General features: G+C 31.5%; 1 protein-coding gene and 1 long non-coding RNA gene across 7 annotated transcripts in view; both read left to right on the top strand.

Moving 5' to 3' along the window:
* LOC120767366 overlaps window positions 1–2,129 on the top strand; it is a 30,145-nt gene extending 28,016 nt beyond the window's left edge. Inside the window, exon 2 of the long non-coding RNA XR_005704687.1 lies at window positions 646–2,129. This is a non-coding gene — a long non-coding RNA (uncharacterized LOC120767366). The remainder of the gene's footprint in view (window positions 1–645) is intronic.
* A 1,280-nt stretch (window positions 2,130–3,409) lies between these two features.
* On the top strand, window positions 3,410–12,766 carry LOC120767808 (ras-related protein Rab-5B). Of its 6 annotated transcripts, none has more exons than XM_040094086.1 (6): window positions 3,410–3,581; window positions 8,372–8,514; window positions 8,576–8,992; window positions 9,061–9,181; window positions 10,776–10,944; window positions 12,037–12,143. In XM_040094086.1, exons 3-6 carry the CDS (start codon window positions 8,724–8,726, stop codon window positions 12,141–12,143), a joined length of 666 nt encoding a protein of 221 aa, XP_039950020.1. In that variant the 5' UTR covers window positions 3,410–3,581; window positions 8,372–8,514; window positions 8,576–8,723. The 6 variants fall into 6 exon arrangements, with proteins under 6 accessions (XP_039950020.1, XP_039950015.1, XP_039950016.1 ...); XM_040094081.1 differs by adding an exon at window positions 12,237–12,766 and having other exon boundaries at window positions 3,412–3,581; window positions 8,372–8,992; window positions 12,037–12,156; XM_040094082.1 differs by lacking the exon at window positions 3,410–3,581 and adding an exon at window positions 4,105–4,194 and having other exon boundaries at window positions 8,372–8,992.
* The last annotated feature ends 6,792 nt before the right edge of the window (window positions 12,767–19,558 follow it).

Raw genomic sequence — 19,558 nt, forward strand, 5'->3', positions numbered from 1 at the left:
TTAAAATTCTTATTTTAGAAAAATTTATTTAAAAGTTATAATCATGCAGTACAAGAAAATAATATTTTTTTAAATCAAAATTATTTAAATATAATAAAATGATTTCTTAAAAAACTTTTTTTGGAAAAAATATTTTCTTAAAATCAAAATAAAAAAAAAAACTTTTTAAGTATAATAAAATCATTTTCTTAAAATTTTTTCCCTTACAAGCTTCACTTTAATCCGTAATGTTCAAGAAATAAAATAGAAGCAAATTTTTTTCTCATAAAAATATTTATCGAAAAATGCATAACTTCAAAATTAAGTTTTTGTGGAATATTAACAAATTTTTCCTCAATATACACCCGTATAAAATTCACTTTAATCAGAAATGTAAAGTTTTTATTTTCTCACAAATAAATTTACGAAAAAGTACATAAACTCAAAATAAATTTTTTGCAAAACACATATTTCTTATTTTTTTCCCAATCTAAAAAGTTCATTTTAAACTGAAAAATACTTTTTACGAAAATAATTCAATACAGCGTACAAAAATATCTAATTTTTTATAAAAAAATACATAACCTCAAATACACATTTTTTTTTAATTTAAAGATAGCTCATAACTTTGTAACTAATTACGCTATGCTTTCTCTCTCATTACAGGCGTGCAACTCCTCTTTGTTGTAACAGCAATACAAACAGCAGTTATCAACACTTAACCTCCAATTCATTCACACAAAACCGACACACATAAATCTCACCGATTGGCAATTACCACGCTGCAGTCAAGCGCAAACATACAAACGTCAACGTCACTGGCTAGTGACCAACCAATGGCGTGCGGCGGTTTCGCCGGCTGACGCACCAACACACGCTCCAACACGCGAACAAAAAATGCACCACCGGAAATGCATTTCACTCGGCAAAAGCAAGGAAAAACGAGTATCCTCAGCTATGTCTTGCAATCACGCGATTTGTGCTGATGCGCCATGTCGTAGAGAGAGAGAGTAGGATTGTAAGTAGTATTTAGTGTGTAAAGTGTCACTCATACGCCTGGTGGCAGGACATAGTTCGCGCCTTTGCCGTTTGAGTCATGTATATATCCAGCAAGTGAAATTTGGCGCGTTCGGAGTAGCGGTGGTGGTGCTTGAGTGGTAGCCACACGCTGAGATTGGTGTGCCCGTGTGAGTAGGCGCGAGAGCGCCAAGTAGTGTGAGAGCGTCGTCGCCTAAACGAACAACAACTGACAAATTGGCATTTCGCTCATTGGCTACAAGCACCATAAAGGATGCGGAAGTAACGGTTGTCGACGTCGGCTACCCAACTGGCCAATCAGAAAGGTGCCGAGCGCAACGAAGCGTTTACTTGTACAAATATCCTTAGCTGCTTGCGGTGAAGTAAAATTAACGTTATATGAATGCAAGAGGGAAAGTGTGTGGGCGGAGAAGGGGCTGTATTGTATTTGTTTTAATGGCCTGGAAGGCAAAGGACACTTGCCAAAGATAGCAACAATAATTTTTGGCGCTGCCTCTGTTTTCTGCCAATACCTTGAGGCAAATACTAAGATTCTGCAGAATGATATTATTGTAAAAATGTGTTATGTTTGTTGTGATTTATTAGCGATTTTTTTAATTGGTATAAAAATGAACGCATATATAATCGTAAGTCAGGCTTGTAAATAGTGCATAGTATATACATATATAATAAAAAAATATATAATATGTAAACATTTGTAATTAGCGTAATATCAGAGTCTAACTTTAGTTTATAACAGTTCTAGCCCCGTCTTGTATGTCTTATTGGTAGTCACCTGGCGGTCACGGTGTTGCTTGGAAAATAACAACTGGTCCAGCTCATCGTCCGCAATATTTTTATTTTAGATTTATTTTTAATTTAATATTCATCTAGTAATCATATGAACCTACGTATTATAAAAAAAATATGATAATTAATGACGAGAACAAAATCTAAGAATATTCACTAGCTCAAACAAATTAATACCGTCATATAATTACTTAATTACTCATATAATGTAATTTGTAGAAAATAGTTTTACGTGACCAGCGTAATGTTCAGAGGAAGAAGGAGAATATTGAAAATGAATAAAGATTGAAAAACTGTAAAGCTCTCGACAGCGGAACAGAACATATTTGCTTTTTAATTTCAACTCAATTTAGTGGTAAGTACATTTTGTTGTTGTTGTAGCAGTAGAATTCTGCCGAGTTGACAGTCTTCGACCGCATAAAAAAATCGGGTCTGTTGCGGCTACGTAGGCCCGACTGTCGTGGGGATGGAGTGGTTAGTAGATAATATTACCGGTAGCAAACGGGTTTCTTAAAGTCGTGTAATGCTTAAAGAATTGCTGCTGAAACTATCGACTTCACGCTGTTTGAATATAAAGTTCGTGCTTTAGAGTGCTAGTTAGAACTCAGCTTTATTACATAACCTCATTTTTTTTAAAGGAGAAGCACAGAAACTAATTAATATTTGCACAATGTAGCAAGCTTTGCTTCTAAATCCAGTATTTTCAGTAAATATATGTATCGAATACCAATTTTTACCAAAATTTAAACATTTTCGTTCAACAATATGCACCCCGGATGAGCAGTACTCAACGAGTGCTAGTTAGAACACAGCGTTATTGCATAACCTCAATACTTTAACAAGAAGCCGCGAAACCAATTATTCCTGCTCAAGATTTGCTTTTAATTACAATAATATCAGTAAATATATATATCGAATACTATTTCTTACCAAAATTCAAACATTCCGCTGAACAATAAGCATTCCGGATGAAGGGTACTCAACGTTGCTTGCAGCAATTGGTGTATAAGCGAACTAGAGTCATGCTAATTTGCGCTAATTTATTTCGTTTTTCATTACGAATACACTTACACCACACGCACTAGATTTGTTTTAGAGCAGAATATATTACAATATTACACGCACTTTTTGCAAAAATTAATATTTTTTAAATAACTGCAAATCAGAAAAACTTACACCGGCAATTTATTTCTTACTGTCATTATAAATACATGTGTTTTTGACAGGAAGCCAAGTATTTTCCGCCAAAAATATTTTTAGTGGAGCCACGTACCACTACAACTTGCCAATTTCCTCTTCTTTCAAAAATCGATGGATAGCTACTTCAACAGATGTCGCTATACATTACTGCAATTCTCGAGTCTTCACCGCCAGGTAGCTAACCACTAATATCAAAGATTTTCAGTAAAATTGATATTTACTGAACAAACATTTTATTTTCCTTTAATTAATTTTGATTTAACGCAATTATGGCAAATTAGTATTTGCATTTTCAGTCCGTTAATACTTCTGCATACAAATAAATAAATAATTGTACTAACTCATTGCTGGTCGATAGCCGACTATTAACCTGCAATCAATTTTACTCGATGCCATTGCTGTTGTCATCACCATATAACACGTATTGTGCGGTTTGCAATTTGTGCGAGAAAGTGCTGTTTTCATTAAAGAATAATCATTATATTTTGCATTCCGTGAAAAAAATTATTTGGGAAGAGAGGTGGCTTTGTAAGCCCACATTTAAACAATTAAAGTGAAGGATAAAAATTGTTAAGGTGAATGTGAAATTTGTCTTTTCGGGTACTTAATTAAGTAAAATAACCGATTATTATTGGAGCAGCGATGAAATTTTGGATTTTTCCATAGAAAATTGTTAACGATGAACGAGTCATCACTATGATGGTGGTGTTTGTGGATGCTAGAGTAGTTAAAAGCAACAGGGGAATCCACGGGGACTATCAGTGCAGCGCCATGAAAATTTTTTTGTAATGACAGTTTATACGCATTCAACCGTTTGCAAGAGTAGGACAAATATTGCGCCACAAGTGATGAAAACAATGTGGGTGCTAAAGGTATTAATGTGTGTTGAAGCGGGATGGCATATTGTGTTGGGTGGGTGACATTTGCTTTGCTGGGCATTCCAGTGCTGCCAAATTCAAGTGTTCGAAAGAAAGTGCATTTTTCAATTTGCTGTTCGCGAAATCTGTAAAAACGTAAAATCGCAGCAAAAGCAAAGTTAAAGCAATAATTTGTGTAAAATTTAAAGCAAAATTAAGAACGAGTTACGTTAAATATTTGCGTTGTCTTAATAATAGTGAATTTGTGCGTATATTGATAATTTCTTTGTATACGGTGCCGTGGCGACGAGTTTCTCTTCCAGAAAACGAAGTCAGTAGGGCTGCTGTGTTTGTCTGCTTTTGTTTAATTTAATTTACGACTTCTTTGTATTGCTGGAACTAGCGCTTACGTCGCAATTCGCTGTAAATTATATATTGTGCTCTGGCTTAAAAGTTACTCAATTATTACCTTCTGTATGTACTAGGAAGGATTTGTAGACTTCTGTTTAATGTTTTTCTCTTGCATTATCCTTTTCTCAAATGTGTTTTGCCTGTTTTTCCACTTATTATCAAGCAGCCTTACATATACATATATTTGGAATATTATCGGAGTACTGTAAATCCGCCCCATTGATATAAGGCGGGGAGTGTTCGGTGATAACAGTGCGGATAATAAGAGCTTTTTCAATTTTTAGAGTGTTCTAGTAAAACGTGGATGTTGCAATTGTGTGCTAAGTAGAGAAAAATTTGACGAAAACGCGCCGATAACATACAATAAGCATTCATAATAATAGTTGGAGTTGTATGATGTGATTTCCATTTCCCATTATTATCTCAGTAATTATTTGAGGGGATTTAAATTATTTGAAATGCCACTCGCTTATTGGAAACGCCCACTAACTTTCTGAAAATTACTTAATCAGTTCCCTATGTTTTTATTTACTAAAATAGTGAGTGATAACTGTGCTGGCTCCCATTTAACAAAACAATACATTTTTATTAATTTTTTCATCAAGTGAAATATGCGCTCCTAAGTGACGAGATGTAGGGAAACATAAAAAGATGTCAAATAATCCTGCACTTGTTGACGTTTCTCATTCGTCTCCACCGTTTTGCTTTTCTCTCATGTTTCTCTATATCAGTTCTACGATGACGCATCGTACGTCGTTTTGTATCGGCGTCAGCTGTTTTCCTTTATTAAATTTCACTGTGCTAAGTGCAATTCGTTTTGTATAATTATGTGGTATATTTTACTAAATTTATCAGTTTATTTAATTGATGAACATTTTTCTGTGAGTTGGATATAAATATATAAAGATTTTCACAAAAAGTATTCCAAGGTTGCTCTACAATAGTGGTGGTCAAGTATCCAATATTGCGTGAGGAGGCAGTCGGTGTTCGTGTGTGTTGGTATGAGTTCCAGGAGTATTATTGCATTTCAATATAATTTTTCTCCATAACGTTACTTGTTTCTATCACACTTAAATACTAAAATGTTTAATATGCACGTAACAAATACGTTTATGTTTGTAAACATGTTAACTTAGTTTTTCAGAAATCCAGCTGTCCAATGTGTATTATGTCCTTGGATGTAAATGTAACTACATATTCACTCATATAAATTTCCACACAAATGCATGCAAGCATATTAATTGCTCCGATACATTCAATTTGATGGAGTTGCAATGACGTATTAAGTTACGTTTTTTAATTTTTTCATTTAATTTTGCGCATTTATTCTAACAGATTATTTGTTTATACTTAAAGGTGCTTTGCACGATTTTATTGCTATCTCAGTAATTCAGTTCGCATCACATGATCTTCAAACACAGCTAAGAGTGTTTGGTAGCGCCTATTTGTGTTAGCTGTTAAGTTAGCTAAATATTTTTGCCTTTGGTTACGTTGCTGAAAAGTCGCTTTGGTTGAAAAAAAATCTGTTGGTTCGAAACACAATCGATTGTTACTTTAAATAAATTACTCTGTTATGAATGTTCACGAGGGTATTTATAAAAATTTCTCTGATTTAGTTATAGCAAAGATTTCAGAACTAAAAAGTTCTACTCTGGTGCAAAAATTTTACAACTCAACTCAAAACAATTGTGCCTTTATTCTATTTCAATGCCAAGGCGTTTGTTTATATTATTTAGAAATAAAAATATGTGGAATTTGTATATACTTTTTTTTACCGTATGTCTAGATGAATGGTATTCCATAGATCTAATGCTTATTAGCGTTAGTGAAGTTCTTTTATTCGTTTGTTGACTTGCCGCTATTTTCTATTCTTTTGCCGCATAATTAGTACCCACACATTAGATTTATTTGTTCTATGTATTTTTGTAGTTTGCAAATATTCTTTTATTTTCTGCCTTTCGCAGTATTCTCTTTGCATTCATTCACATTGTTATTGAGTTATTGTTTAATTAAGTTTACGCTTAATGCAATAGTTTTAAGTGGTCGGGACTGACTTCTAGGCAAAGCAGAGCTTCAAAATGCGCTCAAAGCAATGAGCATGTTGGTCGGCAGCAATTCATAAACTTGCAATTACTGCTCTAAAAGTATGTAGTCGTAAGGAAATTCTTAAAGTAATATGACGGCTATATTCTATAGTGGTTCAATATCGACGGATCCGACATATTGCAACTTCTTGGGGGGGACGTGTGGCTAAACGACATGGCTAAATCAACTCAGCTCGCCATGCTATCATATAGAAACTACGTTTCTTTCCACTATCCCTTCTAGGTGTTACAAACTTCGTGGCAAACTTGACATACACCGTTTTGGGTAACCAAATATGCTTGTCATCAACAGCTAGATTAACTGAACTTTGTCATTTAAAACCAATTGATGTTCCCTCTTGTCAATATGAAGAATGCGGAATATAAACCACACACATGAGCTACAAACACATACATATATTATAGTCTGCACGTCATTATAGATCATTCACCCAATAATTGAGGGAAACTACCGTCTCTCACTTTGTGGAACTCAACCCACAATTGCAGTTATCGTCTACAAATGTCAATGTCAGAGGGATTATTAATATAATCGCAATCGTTGAGCATAAAACTGGCAAATCAGTTTGGTACACTATACGAAAGTCGTATAAGCAACGCAGTAACTGTGGAAGTAGCGACTGACAAGTTACAATCGCAAGATCATAGCACAGCTAATGAGCGTTACAGCGTAGCTGTCGGCATTCGTCGACGCTATTGCCATTGGAAGCCCTACTAATCATGAGCGACTATGTAAGCGAGTAAGCAAACAAGGGGCTCAATAAAAATGAATGAAAACAGACAAGACGACGACAGTAGAAAGCAAAGTTGGAGAAAAGTGATTGCGACAACAGTTCAGAGTACTTGCCAGTTAGACCCTATTAGCTGGCAGCTTTGCTCTACTGCATTCAAAGCGGATGTAGCGTAAAAATTATTATATTAATTTTTCGGTGAGAGTTGCGGCGCACTAAGCGACCGGCGTGCGATTGACAAACGACAATTGAACTCTACTAAATACGGCTCAGTAGTGGTTTCCTTACATGTGTGTATATGTACATATACATATACTTCAGTAAATGCACTTTGAATATTCATATGTATGTCTGTCTGTATGCATGTATTGTTACATTAATTTTTCTCACTGTCGCATTGCGCAAAATGTGCGACTGTCAGCGGAAGTGTCGTTAAATTTACTATCAATTAGTAAGAAAAACAATTGCGTTGCGAGTTTTTATTTATAATTTTACTCCTACAAAGTTAGCTATGTACATACATACATACATACATACATATAGTATAGGTTTGCTATCTTTCCATTTAGCTACGCATACTTGTTGCTAATACTCTGTACTGTAACTGCATAAATGACGAAAGAAAACCAACACGCTTTTGTCGCTTAACGATTTTTGCCATTGTTTTATCATCTTCATCATCTTTTTCTTTATTTTAAGCCTAGTGTTGTTGATTTTTACATACATACGTACTTGTTTTTAGGTATGTGCATATACATTATTTTGTATATCTTATCAGTGAAGTAAATCGGACATATTAGTGAAACAAATTCTTTTGTTTAACAATGAATTGCGATATATTTGAGAAATGTTTAAAAAAGTTAGCTTAATAACCTGTGAAAAGTTATCAACATTAATTTTTGATACTAAGATACACACAAGTTTGTGATTCATAGGCTAATTTTCAATATGACATTGAATATTATGCTTTTTTATTGCACAACAACATTTTTTCGATGTCGTAAGGCGGTAATAACGGTTAAAACGCTTAAATTGTTGTAATTTATATATTTTTCTGTATTTCTGAAAGGATTAAATGAACTAGGTTTCGCCTGTGTAAGGTTGTGTTACATGCAAGCGTGGAAAACGGTTTTATATTGCTTTTCGAATGTGAAATTAAAATTATAAAAAACAATAACATGGACACCATGAAGATATATTGGCAGATAGAAACAATAACAAACGTATATAATAAATAATATTTCTCTGTTTTTCTTTACAGTACAGGAAACGAAACCCCAGAACAACACCTGACAACATCGGCCGTCCCTTTTCGGTAAAGGTTTGAACGAACTGCAGCTGCAAATCTAGTTACAATCCAAACATTCGCACCGAAACGAACAAATACAAAGAAATACTATTAAAGTAAACAAAAAATATACATATAATAATCAACAGCGACAACAACAACAACATACAATTTTAGGCGCAAGTTATAAAGTTATAACTCAACATTTGTGACTACAGCAACGTGGGAAGTGGCAGTAAGCTCATAGAAATCGGTTGGCAAGTGAAGCAACAGCAGCACCACAAAAGCATACCAATACAAAAAGAACAAAAACAACAGCAAGAAGATGGCAACAACTGCACGTAGCGGTGGCAATGCCAGTGGCAGCACAGCTCAGCGACCCAACGGTACACAGCAAAATAAGAATTGCCAATTCAAATTGGTGCTATTGGGCGAATCGGCGGTGGGCAAATCATCGCTGGTGCTACGTTTCGTTAAAGGGCAATTCCACGAATACCAAGAGAGTACGATAGGCGCTGCATTTCTAACACAAACCATCTGCATAGAGGATACGGTGGTAAAATTTGAAATTTGGGATACGGCCGGTCAAGAACGGTGTGTAGCTACATACATTCAAATGCTTTTCCTTTTATTTAAAATTTTTAATTTTTTGTGCTTTGCAGATATCACAGCTTAGCTCCTATGTACTATCGTGGTGCCCAAGCCGCCATCGTTGTGTACGACATACAAAATCAAGACAGTTTTCAGCGTGCAAAAACCTGGGTCAAGGAACTGCATAAACAAGTGAGTTTGCGCAAAAGAAGCAGAAAATACTGTTTGAACCTGTTGATGATGACACCGATTAGCTCTTGACGCTAACGCCACATTTTCATATATTTATAAATTTAACGTTGTTATTTTTTATTTTTTATTTTTTACATTGCGGTTAATGATCGTGCGCCAATAATTTATTTCTTGTGTGTAAAATTTACAGTCAGATTTTTATTTTATTGTGCGTGGTCACTGACCGCAAAACCAACCGAATCTCTTTTTTTTTGTTTCATTGACTAAAATTAAAATGGTACACGCCTCTGTGTGTGTTATATTTAAATATTTACACACACTAAATTTAAAAAAATTCTTTAAACCTTTCATAGCGCCTATTTTAATTGTGGGCGTTTTGTACTATTTGCTGATAAGCAAACTACATATATTGATAAAAGTTGTTGCAGCAGCGACCCTGTGCCGCTCCAAGCATGCTATTTTTTGTTGTGCTAAAATATTCTCCAAATAGTTTTTGGTAATCTTTTAGCACGCCTGTCCAGTTATGCAGCCTCCTTTTGGCTTGAAAAGCGTTCGCATAAGTGAAATAATATTAAATTTTTATTTAATTTGTCTTTTTTTTAATTAATTTATTTTTTAATAAAATCTTTCATTTATTTTTTAATAAAATTTTGTATTATTTTTTTACTAAAATTTTATGTTTTTCATATATTGTTTTTTTTTTTAAATAATTTTGTTTTATTTTTAAATACTTTTTTTGTTTTTGATTTAATTTTTTTTGATTTTATTTATTATATTTATTAATAAAATTTTATTTTATTATTTTTTTATAAATATTTTCTTTTATTTAGCTTAAATAAAAATTTCCGTTGTTTTTTTTTTGCTAAAATGATATCTCTAAGTTTTGTTATTATTTGTTATATTGTTTTTTTTTGAATTATTTTTTTAATTCAGTTTTTAATCAAATTTTTATTAATTTATTTTTTGATAAAACTTTCTATTATTTGTTTTAACTAAAAGTGTATTATAGTTTTAAGTTTCCCTTTTTTAATTTGTTTAATATTTTTTTTTTAATATTTTTTTTACTTAAATTTAAAAAAATTATTTTGTTTTTACTAAAAGTGTATCTTTATTTTTTTAATATTTTGTTTTATTTATTTTTTTATATACATAGTTTTTAATAAAGCTTGCTTTTATTTTTACTATAAATTTTTTTTTTGTACAATTTTTTTTTTTTGGTTTTTTTTTTTGGTTTTTTTTTTTAAATTAAATTTTCTATTATTTGTTTTACTAAAAGTGTATCTTTAAGTTTTCCTTTTATTGCTTTTTTTATTATTTAATTAATTTTTTAATTTATTTTTGAATAAATGTTTGTTTTTTTTTTCATAATTTTTTTTTACTAAACGTGTCCCATAAGCGTTTCTTTTATCTTTTTTTTTTTAATAATTTTTAATATTTTTTAAATTTATTTTTAATATTTTTTTAAATTTATTTTTAATATTTTTTTAAATTTATTTTTAATATTTTTTTAAATTTATTTTTTAATTTTTTATAGCATATTTTTAACTTTTTCGAAAAAATTGTTAACTAAATTTGTCTTTTTTTTATTTTTCAGGCATCGCCGAACATTGTTATTGCCCTGGCTGGCAATAAAGCGGATTTATCAAATATACGTGTTGTAGAATACGAAGAAGCAAAGCAATATGCCGAAGAGAACGGTCTATTATTTATGGAAACCTCGGCAAAAACGGGAATGAATGTGAATGATATATTCTTAGCTATAGGTAGGTTATGTATTTTTGAATGCAAAATAGTTTAAAAGAAATTCAGAAAATGAGTAGATTATTATAGAATGTTTATGATAAGTTTTGTTGCAGATTTAGATTTTAATAATTTTTTAATAATTAATCAGATTTTTTTCAGTTATTTTATTATTTGTTATTATTACTTTTATTTTTTATTTTTTTTACGAAATTTTTTTTTTGTTGTATATTGTTGCATTTATTTATAACCTGAATAGGGTATATTAAGTTTGCCTCATAGTTTGTAATACCCAGAAGAGAATGTTGGAGACCCTATAAAATATAGATATAAATTATCAGTTTTCGAGATATTGTTCGGAAATTATGCACATACAATTTTTTCTTCAAGCAGCTGCTCATTTGTCGGAATAGCCGATATCAGACCACTATAGCATTTAGCTGTCATACAAATTGAACGATCGGCATCATGTGCTTGTATGAACAACTTTTTTATTTGACGCAATATCTTCAAGAAATTTGATATGGATTATTGTCCAAGGCAAAAAGACAATCACCGAAGAAATTGTTCAATTTGGACCACTATAACATATAGCTGCATACAAACTCACCGATCAAAGATTTTATTGGAAGACTTTTTTATTTATATTATTATTATATGACGCGATATCTTCACGAAATTTTGTATATATTATACTACAAGGGAATAAGACAAACTCGGCAGAAATGGTTCAGATGGGACCACTACAGCATAAAGCTGACATATAAATTGAACGATCAAAATACTACAAGGGAATAAGACAAACTCGGCAGAAATGGTTCAGATGGGACCACTACAGCATAAAGCTGACATATAAATTGAACGATCAAATCAACTTCTTTTACAAACTTGTTATTCGTGAAGGGTATATCAAAATTATTTTTTTATGTTTTAATTAAATATAATTTTTTTTTTATATACCATATTTCCATTTTTAATCCAATATTATTTTATTTATTTTTTATTTCAATATTATTTTTTAATATTTTTTATTAAATCCCTGCAAAAAAATCTTATTTCACCAAAAACTCTGCCGTCTAACACTTGAATTTGCATTTGTTTCGCTTTATTTACAGCTAAGAAATTACCTAAAAACGATGGAGCACACAATCAAGGCGCTCCTGCTGGTAGAAGGCTGAATGATAATGAAAATAACCGACAAACAAACAATTGCTGCAAGTGATGTCCTTTTGTAGGTTAGTTCAACCTTTTTAAATATGCCGTAATTCCATTATTTCAACCACTAATTGTGATATTTACCGTTATCTACTTGCAGAAAATGAAATTTCCAATGAGAGATTTGAAAAAATTATGCTGATAATTATAAATAAAAAAATAAATATATAAATTACATAAAAAAAAGAAACAAAAACAAACCAGAATTAGAAAGCAGAAACAAAAATAAGGATGATGATGATGTTGAGTGTGGGAAAGCAACCAATAATAATATTAATATATAAAATTTAAATTATGAAAAATTATGATAATGATGGTAATGCTATGAAAATAGATTAAAATAAAGTCACATTAAAAATCGAAAATAGAAAACCAGAAAATGAAAATACAAAAAAAAAATATTAACGAAAAACCTTACCAAACAGGAACAAACGCCCCCCTTTTCAGCTCCCTCATCCCCGCATCAAACAGCAGCGTTTAATAACTAACTACAGCCGCCTGTGTGGCAACTGTCAACAACGTACACTCCACTACACCCCTCCGTAACCACAGCGTTTCATATATGTTTCAGTTACTCCGCAAAAACATTAAAATCGCAAAATATCTACAAAATCAGCAAATATACCAAGGTTCAATACTAAATGCTAGTTAAAAGCGTAAACTTTTTCAGCAATAAATGAAAATCCCAGAATAAATGAAAACAATAAATAAATTAAATTAAACGAGGAACACATACATGCATACATATGCATGGCATAGCATAGCTTAATGAGTAACGTGCGGTACGCTTGGTCGGTTGAGTTTCTGCTGAGATCACGTTTATGGCAACGTTACAAATTCCAGGCGACCAGCCAACAGCTGTCAACATACTGAGTTCGCGTTCTTGTTGTTAATATACACGTACATATGTGTGTCTGTGTGTGCCGGGTGTGTACGTTGTTATGACGCAGTATGGGAAGATTGCTGGTTGCACGAGCGTTGGACACTGTTGTTTGTAGCGTTTCTATGAAGGCAATAGCGGATACAAACATACACACACATACACAGCTGCATATGTACATTTGCATGTAAATATTTGCAAGCATACAGGCTCATCGCCGGTCGGTGTGAAGATGGTAGCATTTTATTTTAATTCTCGTTATTATTTGATGTGTTTTTTTTGTTTTTGCATTTTTTTTTTTGGCCAAGTCAATTTTGCATGTGTCAAGCGGTTCGCAAATCTCTTATTAGCAATTCCAAATTGAAATTCACTTTCGGGTTAGTATGTATAAGCCAGAAATTTACTGTTAGAATGCAACATTTGTAAGGTGTGATGAAGTTGAAAAGTATGCTGTTTATATATATGTATGTATATATATATACAAATATACATATATACATATTTAAAGTAATTGTGTAATACTTATTTCACACTTATTCATTAAATAAAACAACTATTATATAATATTAAATATTATTGTTTAAAAAAATTTGTATATGTATGTGTATGCATATGAAGATTACAAAAGAAAAATTATTTTTTAATCGAAAATAAAATTACGAATAATATTTTCCAATTATACATAAATCAATTTACTATTATGTTGTATGTATGAAAAACAATAATAAAGAAAAAATTGCGAGAAAATTAACGATCCTGAATCATATGGTGTACAAGCAAATGAACAAAAAATATTTAGTTAATATTTCTAATGAAAATACGATAAACGATAAATACGATCTTCAATGAAACCCAAGTCAAGGACTGTCAACTCGCAGAATTTTGCAGCTACAGCAACAACAAAACTCATTTGACTACAAGGAAGTGAAACATGAAATCAAGGTGTTTGGATTCTGAGGAAGGTTACAGAGGACAAAACAAATACCAAGTTTTGGCTCTGAAGGTATAAATGAAGATAGAGGAGATGTTCGCGCAAGTAAACTATTGCAGCATTTTTTTTTTTTTGCAGATACTCAGTTGATACTTATAGTGCAAGCTTTTTGCGTCGCCTATGATGCCTTGCCATACTGAACTTATTTCTAAAGAAAATATCATTTAACTTGAATTCTTGTTTGACTAGATTGTGGCTTCGCAATAATGGTTTATTTGCAGTCATTTGCTTTGAGCGTAACCGCCATTTATGAACGTCAGCAGAACAAACCCCCTCAGTGAATGGCGTACTTGGGGTCAAACCACCACCCATTGCAGACGACGAGCTCGAGTTGCCGCGAGAAACGCGGATGACCCTTGCGCAGCTTCGTTCTGGATAATTTAACATGTTAAACTCCTACTTATCCAGAATCGCATGATTCTTACCACCTCTTAGCATGCCCAGCTAACCCTACACATCTGATGCCCAATCGCTATGGTTCAACTCAATCGAAACTGCACATTTCCTGGGCCTTGGATGACCTCGATGACAACTTATCTGAACCTTACCACCCTAACGGGGACTATATAACCGTTACAACATCAGTAGAACCTTACTACAATACATCGACGAGAAGTAGCACTATACCGACTAACGTTTAACGCGCACTGAACGCCATTCCCAGTGCATCTCTTAACATTTTGATGGACTCCCTACCAGTGAATAGCAACTTTGGAGTAAAAACAACACCCTCTGCCGATGAAGAGCTCCAGTTGTCTTGTGAATCCATAGTGACCCATACACAACTTCGTTCTGAATACTGCAGCAGGTTAAGATAATCCTATTTATCCAGAATCGACTAATATCAAATATACATTTGTCCTACGTGCAATGAGTCCCCGCATGAATCTCTTTATATATCCCACCAAAACTCAACTAACATCTCATTCCCTATGGTCTGACTCCGTCGAAACAGCCCGTTTCCTGAGTCTGCAGTTAAATGACCTTCGAAGATTTACACCTTTAGATTTGTCATTGTCTGCTGAAGGATTACCGTATCGTAATAAAAAGTTGGGAATCAACATCCGTGAAAACCTGCTTCAATTACGGAGACGAATACTAGTGCGATATCAGCGGAAGTGATGTTGGGTCAAATTCATTCCTTAAGTTCTTTCGTTGCAAACGATTTGAAAAACAAGAAAATGTTAATTTCGGCTACACCGAACCCAAATACCCTTTGAAATCCCACCAAACAGACATCAAAACCTTTTTTGGTGACTATCAGCTTTCGAAGTGGTTTGAGCTGGTTTAATCTTTTAGACAATGATCGCTTGAGCTTTGCATTCTTGTAAACCACCTAATTTTGATCGCCAGTAACAATGCGCTTCGAAAAAGGATCACTTCTTTGGCCATTGAAAAGCAAAAAACACGAGGAATTCATATGTCAAGCTTAGAAATTGATCCTAGACCTTTCGTGTGCTTGTAAACCGTCGCATTAAACAAAATTAATCTTTTAGCATTCTCTCAAATTGTTAATCGATGATTTGCAGCGAACAACGACTTTAGTTTATCCACTTCGGCTTTTCGAGACCTTCCGTGGTGCATCCCCGGATCGAAACTGTCGGAACGAAATCTTGCATTAAATTCGTCGACTATCGGAAAGAACTTTCGCTGTTATTGTTCGTAATAAGTATATCTTCTAATATTATTTAAGCTTTGCTGGCGTCTGCTGATGATATTGATATCAGTGGCCTCAAAAATCGCGTTCTGCTTTCTCCAGACTGGATAAGGTAGCGAATCATATAGGTCTGGTAGTGAACGAGGGCAAGTCGACTTATCCCCTTACTTGGCTCCCACGTCACTGTTGACAATCATAACTATGAAGTCGTAGATAATTTCGTCTATCTTGGTACCAGTATTAACACCAACAACAACGTCACCCTCGAAATCCAATGCAGAATAACTCTTGCCAACAGGTGCTACTTCGGACTGAGTAGGTAATTCAGAATTAAAGTCCTCTCTCGAGGAAAAAAGACCAAATTCTACAAGTCACTCATCATCCCCGTTCTGTTTTCTGGTGCAGAGCATGGACGATGACAACATCTGATGAGTCGACGATAAGAGTTTTCGAGAGAAAGGTTCTGCGGAAGGTTTATGGTCCTTTGCGCATTGACTACGGCTAATATCGCATTCGTTGAAACGATGAGCTGTATGAGATATACGACGACATTGACATATGTAGTTCAGCGAATTAAGAGACAGCCCTTGCACTTGCTAGGTCATTTTGTCCGAATGGATGAAAACACTCCAGCTCTGAGAGAAGCAGAGGAAGAGGAAACCCTCCACTTCGTTGGGAAGACCAAGGGGAGAAGGACTTGGCTACACTTGGAATCGCCAATTGGCGCCAAATATCGAAAAGGAAAAGCGACTGTTGTGCTGCTGTTAACACGGCTCTAAGCGTGTAAGCCGTGTCTACGCCAATAAAGCAGAAGAAAGGCAAATACTTACGCCAATTGCAAGGGAATTTATTAAATAAAAGAAAATCGTGAAATATTTTTGAAAATTTTTTATTAACCGTTTTATTTAAATAATAATTCTATGGAGTTCCCTTTCGAAATAAACTCTTGTGATTACAATTTTATTTAATTCAATAGTTGTTTTTGTAATTGTTAGTTCTTTTTATTCTTTATATATTTTTGTTTCATGTTTGCTTTAATAGAAGTACTGTACTTGTTGTTGTTTGTTTATTATAATTTTTTAATTTTATTTTAATCTGTTATTTTTTATAATTTTTATTTTATTTTTAAATTAATATTTTATTGATTTTTATTTTTTTTTGTAATCAAATAAATGTTTTAGAGTTGCCAACGCTTCGCTTTCAGTTTTCTTCACTATATTTTACGAACATTACTGTTTATTATCATTTATTATATATATAGTATTGTATGTATATATCATTTTAATGCCTTACTAATATAATTTTCAATTCGAGTTTCATTTTTGTTGTTGTTATTTGGTTTTGTAATTTGTATAATTTCCATTTCATTTCATATGTATTATTTACTGTTATATGTACTGCTTTAGGCAAGATGGCATACATATGGATGTATGTATGTATAGTCTGTATGTTCATATGTATATATGTATATATGTATGTATGTTTGTTGTTGTTATTTCTCAACCTTTTGCAGTACGAAATGTCAAATTTCGCTCCTCAAATAAAATTTATGTAATTCAAACAACTCGCTACTTTCTCATATACCATAGATGTATGTATGAATATATGTATGTATGTCAGTACTCGCTAACATTTTGTTGTATTTTTTGTTATATAATTACATAATTAATTCCTTCGCTAAATACTCGCAAACTGCAACAGTATTTTAATTCATATGTCTGTACGTGTATGCATGTGTGTGTGTGTGTGGCTGTGTATGTTTGCATGTATGTATGTATATAAGAGTTGTTAAGTAAAGATTTTGCGAAATAGAATAGGCTAATTAATAATTGAAGTCTACAGCATTAAGACGCTTGCCTTACTACGGTAAATATTATTAATTTAGTTTTTGTTTTTGTTTTAGTTTTTGTATGTAGGTATATGCTTGTTTAAATTTAATAAAAACTACTACAAGGCAACAAAATGGCTTCATATTAGTATATATGTAGATTTTGTGGATGTCAATACATATGTATGCATGTATGCATATACATATATATGTACATCTGCATGTAAGTATGTATGTAAATAGCGTGTAATTAACTAACTTTAGCTCAAAAAGTGGGCAGCACACAAAGGAGTCGGGGGCGTCTAGTTACATAAATATTCTAATAATAAGAAAATTCAATAAAAACAAATGCAAGTGTTGTTGCAGCAGAATAATGGCGAATCCATATAGTAAATAGTACATAATAACACTTATAAATTTAATGGCAGACCAGAGGGGGGCAGTTGTTCGGTTCACGTGTGGTGAGCGCTTCGAAATACACTACATGTTTAATTACTAATTAATTAATAACAAGTGTAATTAATGGCGACGAAATTAATTTTACAAAAACAACAAAAATAGTAACAAAAACACATTTAGAAATGCTTCGGTTATGCTTTCGATTCGGTCGCAGCAACGATTTGCTGAAAAGTTTACACAGAAGTGCTTTTGGGCCAGTAGAGAAGTGATGCTAAAGGCTTTTTTGAGGAAAATCAAAAAAAAGTGCAAACAATATACATATATTTTTCTTAAAAAAAACTTAAGAAAATTAAAAAAAAAACATATATAAAAATACATTTTTTTTTATTTAAAAAATATTTTTAAAAGAAAAAAGACAAAAATAGTTAAAAACAATATTAAAAAATTTGGAAAAATCTTTTTTCTTTTAATTTTCTCAATTTGTTTTTTTTTTTTTATTAAAAAAAAATTTTAAAAAAAAAAACACAAAAATTAAAAATTTATTAAAAATAATATTAAAAAATTTAAATATTTAAAAAATAGTGTGCTCTTCCGATCTTTATTTAAGAAATTTTTTTAATAAATTTTTTTGATTTTCTTTCTTGATCTTTGCTCTTTTCAAATAATATATGTACATATGTTTAACATGAAAACAATAATAATTAAGTTTTATGCGAAAGAACAAAGGATATAACGGTGTTGAAAAAGTGAGATTTTTTGGTTTGACAATTAAAAAATAATTTATAATTTGAAATGTTTATGAAAAACAATTTTTATTTTGAACAAATTTAAAAATAATTTAAAAAAATTTTTTTCTTAAAAAAAAAATTAAATTTTTTGAAATAGTTTAAAAAATAAAATTTTTTCTTAAAAAAAATGATTTTTTTTTAAATAGTTTAAAATAGATACATACATACATTCATATGTACATACATATATTAAATTTTGTTTTAGAAAAAAATTAAGGAAAAATGTTAATCTTTCTGAAATGTTTTCAAATATTTTAGTTTTTGTTTAAAAAAAAATGTAAAGCAAAAATTTAATTAAGAAATATTTTTTCGTGAAGTAATAGTAGTAGTACAATATTAAAAATTTTGTTTAAAAAAAAATATAGAAAAAATTTAATTTTTTTTGAAACATTTCAAATATTTCGATTTTTGAAAACATTTTTTATGAAGTAGTTCAAAATGCAGAGGTTTTTGTTTTTGCAAAAAATTAAAGCAAAAATTAAAAAAAAACATGAAAGACTTTTAAATATATACATACATTATTGTTTTTGAAAAATGTAAAGAAAAAACAAAAAAAAAATTATTTCTTTATTAAATAATTAAAAACATACAATTTCTTTTTTTTATTAAAAAAAAAAATTTAAACATTTTTGAAGTAGTTTCAAATATTTTTTTTTTTTAATTTAAAAAAAAAATTGAAAAACAAAATATTTTTATATGAAATAGTTTAAAATATATAATTTTTTTGATTAAAAAAAAATTTTAAATTAAAAAAAAAATGAAAAAGAAAATAAAAAAAAAATGATAGAGAACATTTTTTTGACATTTGATCGATAAGTTTGTATGGCAGCTATATATTATAGTGGTCCGATCTGAACAATTTCTTCGGTGATTGTAGCC

This window comes from Bactrocera tryoni, chromosome 2 (assembly GCF_016617805.1).
Source record: "Bactrocera tryoni isolate S06 chromosome 2, CSIRO_BtryS06_freeze2, whole genome shotgun sequence".
NCBI classification, from domain to species: domain Eukaryota; kingdom Metazoa; phylum Arthropoda; class Insecta; order Diptera; family Tephritidae; genus Bactrocera; species Bactrocera tryoni.

Bases quoted from the DNA above. Each gene is read 5' to 3' on its own strand.
- LOC120767808 (XM_040094086.1), top strand. From the start codon at position 8,724: ATGGCAACAACTGCACGTAGCGGTGGCAATGCCAGTGGCAGCACAGCT. The intron at 9,182-10,775 runs GTGAGTTTGCGC...TTTATTTTTCAG, and splicing joins TCAAGGAACTGCATAAACAA to GCATCGCCGAACATTGTTAT. The intron at 10,945-12,036 runs GTAGGTTATGTA...CTTTATTTACAG, and splicing joins TGATATATTCTTAGCTATAG to CTAAGAAATTACCTAAAAAC.